Raw genomic sequence first — 8,048 nt, 5'->3', positions numbered from 1 at the left:
GTTCCATTTAAAAAACCAAAGTTGGTAACTACCACACGTTTATGATACACCCCGTATATTGGAAAGTAATTTTAAAATGTGGACCTTGTAAACATAAAAAACTTTCGTAGGACGTATTTTCTTGTAAAGTTCATATTTACTGAGATATCGCACTTTGACGCACTAATGAGCAACCCTGTATAATGTATAGAAATGGGTTATTTAGTCGGACACGGAATTTTCTGTCTTTCAGAAATGTTGCCACAAACTGCACAAAGCTAGTTGGCAGATTGTAGAGGTTGGCCATTTTCCAGATCATTCCTTCGTGTCATACTGTGTCGAACGCTTTTGCTATGTTCAGGAGAGTAACCCCCGTGGAGGATTATTCCTGGAGTCCAAGCGTGGCGTCTCCCACCAGTCTGCCCACTTGCAATTCGGAGTCGTGGTTTCTCATGAAGCCAAATTGTTCGTGTGGGATTCTGCTGTTATGGGAGATTTTTTACAAGAGTCTTTCTTTGAAGAAATTCTCCGTAAGTTTTGAGAAAGTGGCAGAATGCTAATTGGGCGCCAGTTTTGGGGGAAAGTTTTGTTTTTGACTGGCTTTGGGATGAGAGCTATAGCAGCTGTGTTCCAGCTGCTAGGAAATTCTCGGAGTGCAAAGACACTATTTATTAACGTTAGAAGTTCAGGAGGATGTTTTCAGGGAGCATTTTGATCACCCTGTTAGAGATTTTGGGAGCGGTTTTGGATTTTAGCAGTTTTATTTGCGTTTTTAGTTCGTCTAGAGTGATTGGGGGGATAGTTTTGTCTGTTTCGGCTCCAAGTTTTCGGGGGTAATACCACGAGTGCTTTGAAATTATCGATAATTTGTCACGATCGCATGTTTTCCATAAATCCGAAGGACGAGTGAAATTTGCAAGGAAAACATGCCAGAGTGAAAAATTATATGGTTAATTTTAAGGCTCGAGTGGTATTTAGTGAGATTATTTCTCGAATTAAATATTAAAAATTAAATTTCAGAATATATTTGACATCAGTGACTTTAGTCACATCAGTTGCTATGGATGAGTGAAATAATCCAGATTGTTTCACTCATCCATATCAACGCCATAGGGCAAAAAAGGTATTAATAAACGGTAATTCGATAATTTTCAAAAAAACTTACAGCGAATATTTCCTTCGTATGATAATCTGTCCGTTTGAAGTGTGCAATTATCGAAAAATTACAGCGGTAATTGCACAGTGTGCAATTATCACTCAACGATAATTGCATTGTTTACAAAAAATATTGGACAGGTGTCTTTTCATGTTGAATTAGACATAAAATCTTCCTGACATACCTAAGATATTCAAATTATATTTAATAAACATAAATAATAAAATGAAAAGTGTAATAAAATATTAAAGAAATAAAATGAATCTACATTAACTCTGTTTACTCAGGAAATATTCATAAAAATTACACTCCTGCATCAAAATAAACAGATAATTTTGCATTCGAGCTTGTTGTCTTGTAAAAACTGCATTCGTTTATTTTCACATTGGAATGAAAAAGCCCTCCTCCTTCGGAGTCGGGCTTTTTCGCCACAATATGAAAAGAAACTCAAGCAGTTTTTAGACAACAAGCTTTCATGCAAAATTATCGGTAATTTTGAAGCACACCCCCGATAATTTTGCCAGTTTAGGTTGTTTATATCCGAAATTTGTTTTTTAATTTGGGTTGTGAGTTGATTGGCCTGGCGGTTAAGAGAATAATCAGAGTTCTTTTTTGCTAACCGCTTAAGGCGGTTTCGCAATTTAATTGTGTTTCTGTTTTCGAGTGGAAGGCCGAAAGGGTTTTTGTTTGAATTTAAAAGTGGTTGCTTTTTGAGTGGCCTTGAGTGACTTGAGTTCTTGGCTGGAATATATCGGGGTGTCTGGGATTTTTGGTTCTTGCAGGAAGTATCTGAGAACGTCCTAGTCTGTGGAAATTAGTGGTTGGAGCGGGTTTTGTATAAAGTTTTCGTTTAGGAGAATTTTGATTGGGTTGTGGTCAGAGCTGAGTGAGTCAGAATTTGTAATTGACAAATTGAGAGCAAGCTTTTTGGATAGAGCTAGGTCTGGAGTGATCTGGTGAAAGTGGGTGGGTTCGTCTGGTGCATATATTTGGATGCCTAGTTCTTCGGACATTTTTAAGAGTCTGGATCCTTTGAAATTTGAAACTTTACACCCCTTTCTGGTATGTTTGCGGTTGCAGCAAGGAGAGTGGTTAAATTCGGATGAAAAACGACTTCGTAGTCCAACGGGGTGGTTGCTTTATTGGTTATTGGGGGGTCTGTAGGCAGAGATCATCTGGACTGAAGTGTTGAACATCTCGAGCTTAGTGGCTGTGTTTTCAATTATTGTATTGAAAGGAGGAATTTGTGTGTGAGCTACGGACTTTTTGATTATTATGGCTGTGCCACCGCCGTGAGTGTCTTTGTCTGTACGGTAAGTGATGTACTTGTTTATGTGGAAGTGGATGTTGAATTTAAGGAAGGTTTCTTGGATGAGAGCAATGTCTACATCGTTGTCCTTTCGGTATGCCTCAAATTCGCACTTTTTGGAGTACAAAGATGCGGTATTCCAGGAGACGATATGGACACGTTGGGGTTTTATGCTACCGCCCAGCATAACATTTTGAGGACTGGATCTTGGGAAATTGGGGTTGCAAGAATGCTCGAACTTATGGCTTTTTACATTGAGGAATGTGTTTTAGGTTTAGGGCGTTAGAGTTTCTTTGGGGCTCGATCAATACTGGGAGGTTTAAGAGGTGTTTTATGTTCTGGAAGTCTGCTTGTGGGATTGTGGGAGGAGTACTTTTACCATGTTGGAAACTTTTTTGAAGTTCCCAAGGCGGAAAATAAATTCATGCACACTTTTTGGTCAATTATATCAATTTGCTTACTATCTGAGCTAATGCTGCTGAACAAATGCGACCCAACTAGTTCCCGCCTTAATCGCGTCAACCTCTGAGCTGGATCTTCCCCAAGAAGCCAATAAGTGTACATTTCTCCTTTTCCCTGCAACAATTTAAAAGATGCCATAGAAAACCGATGTTTTGCATTGGAACATCACCAACTTTAATGTTAATTAATCCTCTGTCTTCACAAATATAGCCGCTAAGCTGTTGCAAAAGTTTATAAGTGGCCGGCGATATGTGCACTTTGGAAGCTTCGCCAGAACTTTCCATTCGAGAAGCTGTGTTAACCGTGTCTCCGAAAAGGCAATATCTGGGCATTTTTAAGCCTACAACTCCAGCTACCACATGACCTAAAGAGTCCGGGTTTGAATCGATTTAACTGGTTGTTGTTGATGTTGGTTTCACCTGAGTGGATTCCTATCCTCAATTTGAAGACTTCTCCGGGTCGATGTTTGATTTCAAACTTTTGTATTCTCTTGAGCAAATGTAGAGCCATCGAAGCAATTTCGCCTGCATGTCTGTTGCCGTTTTTAATAGGCAGTCCGCTTACTACCATGTAGGCGTCGCCAATGGTTTCAACCTGCAAAGCCAAAATGTTTAGGATTTTTCTAAAGCAACGAATAAACTCGACTTACTTTATAGACATCGTAATGCGAGATAATAGAGTCGAAAAGAGTATAGAGATCATTGAGCAAATCTATCACTTGTAAAGGGGTGCTATCCGCTGAAAGTTCCGTGAATCCCACAATATCACTGAAGTAAATTGTGACACATTCAAAGGACTCTGCCTCGACTTTTTCGCCCTTCTTCAAGGCGTCTGCTACTGACCTAAATTTGAGTGGGTCCCATTTACAAATTTAAGCAATAAATTAGCTACAACCTTGGCAACATTCTGTAAAGTAAAGCATCAGTCTTTTTCTTTTCTTCAGTGAGTTGATTGGTCCGCTCTTGTACTAAGCCTTCTAAATTGTAGGCGTATTTTTCCATAATTGAAAGCATGTTATCGAAAATGTTTGGTTTTAAACCTGCCTGCAATCAAACATTAGATAACCAAATAACTAGTATTTCCAAAAAATTAATTGTATAATAAAATGCAAGTTTCGAGTGTTCGGCAATTCCAAGTACGTTTGATATTCTGATTAATCAGATGCATTTATAATTTATGGTGTATATTTTCCTGACTGTGTTTCAACTTAATTCAAAAGAAATTGCTGGGTTTCAGTCAATTTTATTGTTGTACCATTTAAAATGTCACAAAAACGTTTCGGTGTTTTTCTCCACCATCATCAGTTTGTCTAAAATATACATTCACAGTCGTTATTAGTTTAAAAGAAAAACTCTGATATACGTACTATTATTATACTTTATTAATTAATTTAAGTATTAGATTAAATATACGTACTAAAATACAAATTATAAACATATTAAAAAGTATATTAAAATCGTTTGAATCTTTTGGGATTACAGGTGATAAGTCAGGATACTTTTTAATATGTGTGTAATTTGTATTTAAGTATGTATATTTAACAGAGCTCTTTCTTTAAACTAATAACGACTGCGAATGTATATTTTAGACAAACTGATAATGGTGGAGAAAACACCTAAACGTTTTTGTGACATTTTAAATGGTAAACAATACATTTGACTGGAACCCAGGAATTTCTTTTGAATTTATAATTTATATAATCGATTTACGGCAACTTTCGTTCTCCGGCTTTTGTTAGTTTCTATCGCACCTGCATTTCTTTTAATCGCACTCTAACGTATCTAATGTCAGGCCGCTGATCCGGTTGTTCATGCCAACAAGCCGTGAAAGTATTCACAATATACTTGGGTATTCGTAAACCATCCAGAGATGGTCTTAGCGGCTTTTGGCCAGTCTTGTAACCTTTTAGTTGATTTATAATTGCTGCAATTAAAACATCTGTGTTAAATATCAGGTTTATCTAATGCGGAAAACGTGCTAAACATTTTCTGAAGAGTTTCCCATTTGTAATTTTAAATGAAGACGTTTAAAATTTGCCTCTGTGTTCAGTAATTTTGCAAACGATGATAAAATTTAGGTATTTATCGAAAATACATGTGAGTAATTGTACCTGTTGGTTCCATTTCAATGTTTCCCCAAGGTCCTGATCGACCAATCATTTCGTACAATACGATTCCAAAAGAATACACATCACCCTTTTGCGTTCCTCTGGGTGGCCGATTGTCCATTCTCAATAGTTCAGGCGCTCTCCATAAGCTTCTTTTTAGCTCTTTAACGTGGTAGGTTGGATCATCTTGACCACCTAAGTTTCATAAGAAATATTAGTTAATTATCCCAAATTGACTTTGTGTACTATGAGAAGAATGTTTTCTTTTTGAAAATATGGTTATCTAATTAATATCTAGTAAAATTATTTCTGTTCAGGTTGTGACAAACGTTTAAATTCTAACATTGCTAATTTTTGATTTCCAATCATTTTCCCGTTCGATGCAGGGTTTTTAATTCGATAGACCTGGAAATGTCTTAAGTTGATTTAAATTTTCAGTAAAGAAATGAAAACAAAAATGAATTGAAAAATATTAAATTCTATTTAATTACATGCAATTGAATTATTTGAACAACGTGTAAAACGTAAAAATAACTGGATAATATCTTTGTTAAATATACGATTAGAACATTTGTCATTTCAGGTGAAAATAATTCATTTGATTTTTACCCTTATTAAGATAAGCCGAATTTTTTACAGTCTTTTTTATTAAAGTTATGATATTTAAACTTATAAAATTAGTCTGATTTATTTTCCTGACTGCGTGTACTTGTTATGATATTCTTATCCTTCCTGTGTTTCAGTCAAAGTGTGAAATAAAAATTTTGAAACATCGTTCATTTCATTACGTTTGGGCGAGACAACAGCGCCATCATCAGATTTAAAAATTACACAAACTACAAACACCAATTCACAATTTAAACATGTTGTATACAAATTATAATTTACAAAGTGTTAGAACATTCATCAGTTTTTGAGGGAAAAAGAATTCTTCCTTTTGGGAGAGCAAGAGGTAAGTTTTTCCGGTGTTTTGCTCTCCCAGAAGGAATAATTTTTTTCTCTCGAAAACTGATTAATGTTTTAACACTTTGTAAATTATAATTTTTATACAACATGTTTTTATTGTAAATTGGTGTTTGTAGTTTGAGTAAATTTTAAATCTGATGATGGCGCAGTTGTCTCGCCGAAACGTAATGAATAAACGATGTTTCAAAATTTTTACTTCACATCTTGACTAAGACCCAGGAAGGATAAGAATATCATAAACATTATAAAATTAGCCTTAGCAATTTCCATAACCGGAGGAGTCTGCAAATTTTAATAAAATCACATGTATATAAAATTAGTCAAATAAATAATCAAACCTAATACATCTTTTGGATCCTTCAGTGACCAGTTTGTTTATAAAATTATTCTTTTAAACCAAAATTGACCTCTAAAATCGTATTTTTTACAACTTACCTACTTTGTATCTTTGCATTCAAGTTTTTTAGTGTTCAACTGGCTAATTTTGATTTTACAAACACTTACTTTTAAATTCATGCAATCCAAAGTCGGAAATTTGCAACACCCATCTACTATCGATTAAACAATTGCTGGAACGAAGATCACCATGAGATATGATTTCGCTATCATGCAGATATATCATGCCCTAAAATGTACTAAACATAACAATCTGAAGGAACTATTGAGTTCAGTCATATGGGACACGTACTTTCTATTCTTATTATACCGGATGTATTATTTTAAATCTTTTTTGGACAATAAAATGTCAACAATTTTAAACTTTTGATTTTTTTTTGTCGCAGTTCTTTACAGACATGGATGCCAATCGGAGTATTGGTAAGTAATTTTTACATAAACTTGCTTTTGTTCGGAAAAACCATACCTTTAAAATATCTGTGACTAATGAAGAGACAAACATTGTGTCCAGATGCAAATCTTCATTAACCAGCACATCTTCTAAGCTACCTCTAGCGGCATAAGCTGTCAAGATAGCTACTTGCCCATGATCCACGCTCGCCCCAACAAAGGGGATTAAATTTTCGTGCCTTATTTCGCGTATCTGTAAAATAGACGGAAATGGCAAATTAAAATTAAAAAGTTTTAAAAATTCCCCGTGAACATTAATTAAATTAATGTTACAAAGAAAAAATGTCTGCTACTGGTAAACTACGTAAATGTTTTATTAATGTTATTCAGAAGACTTGAAAGTTGTCTGCGGGGACGCAATATAATTTAAAGCAAACTAAACTTTTCCTATGGTCTCTGTCTATTTAAAGGCGTTTGGAAGCGAAAGCATCTATCTATTAATTTCCCACTTTTTATTGAGTTAATGATTGGCTTTAAAGTGGCATAAAGTAAGAAAGAGCGGAAAGAAGTTCGAATTCAAAGAAAAAGTACATTTAGAATATCCACTGTTTTGTTTAAAAAACGAATTTTAATGTTAATTTGATAATTATATGTATTTAGAATTGGCATAAGCTTAAAATGTACTTAATACATAAAACGATAAAATACGGGACGTACTTGCTTTAGCTCTTTCCTTATGGATCTGGTGAGATCTAATGTACGCTTATGAAGGTACTTTATGGCAACAATGTTCCCTCTGTAGAGTCCAATGTTAGTATACGCCCTTTTTGGTGATATGTCAGAAACTTCATTCATTCCTCTACTTGTTTCAGTCTTAAACACGTTGTGTTTGCAAACGGTTACCTAAATAAAATAAAATAATGCATATAACATTCTGCCAAAGTTTAGTATAGTTTATTAAAAAAATTCTAATTTGTAGGCAAAAACATTTGATGTGTTTTCTATATAGCTTTGTACACAATTGTTTAAGAAACACTTCCCAAATTTATTGAGCCATGGAGTATTAATTTCCTGGACGAAAGAATAAAAACTTTCTAATTAAGTTCGGAAAAAAAGTTTTTGGAGCTTGATATTGATTAAAATGGGCAGAAGCACGCGCTTGTTGGAGGGGAAAGTAAATAAAGTTGCAATTTTAGACAAGGTAATTATGAACCCCCCAATAAGAAATTCTGAGAGTAAATACTCGTTTTATGTTACGAAACGATGTATGTTTTTATTATATA

General features: G+C 34.8%; 1 protein-coding gene across 2 annotated transcripts in view; it reads right to left on the bottom strand.

Moving 5' to 3' along the window:
- Positions 1-8,048, bottom strand: part of LOC109538198 (guanylate cyclase 32E) — a 61,216-nt gene that overhangs the window by 4,498 nt on the left and 48,670 nt on the right. For both annotated transcript variants that reach the window (XM_048663693.1, XM_019905338.2), the window contains 10 exons: positions 7,483-7,668; positions 6,842-7,018; positions 6,484-6,604; positions 5,017-5,208; positions 4,657-4,829; positions 3,801-3,949; positions 3,556-3,748; positions 3,326-3,500; positions 3,080-3,270; positions 2,906-3,020 (listed from right to left, as the gene is read on the bottom strand). In XM_048663693.1, the coding sequence (XP_048519650.1) occupies positions 2,906-3,020; positions 3,080-3,270; positions 3,326-3,500; positions 3,556-3,748; positions 3,801-3,949; positions 4,657-4,829; positions 5,017-5,208; positions 6,484-6,604; positions 6,842-7,018; positions 7,483-7,668 (1,672 nt within the window). The remainder of the gene's footprint in view (positions 1-2,905; positions 3,021-3,079; positions 3,271-3,325; positions 3,501-3,555; positions 3,749-3,800; positions 3,950-4,656; positions 4,830-5,016; positions 5,209-6,483; positions 6,605-6,841; positions 7,019-7,482; positions 7,669-8,048) is intronic.

The sequence above is a fragment of the Dendroctonus ponderosae genome, unplaced genomic scaffold (genome assembly GCF_020466585.1).
Source record: "Dendroctonus ponderosae isolate FM_Combo_2020 unplaced genomic scaffold, Dpon_F_20191213v2 Dpon_F_20191213_2, whole genome shotgun sequence".
Classification (NCBI taxonomy): Eukaryota; Metazoa; Arthropoda; class Insecta; order Coleoptera; family Curculionidae; genus Dendroctonus; species Dendroctonus ponderosae.
The sequence above is the reverse complement of the archived record's forward strand: the minus strand, read 5'-3'. Positions and strand labels throughout refer to the sequence as shown.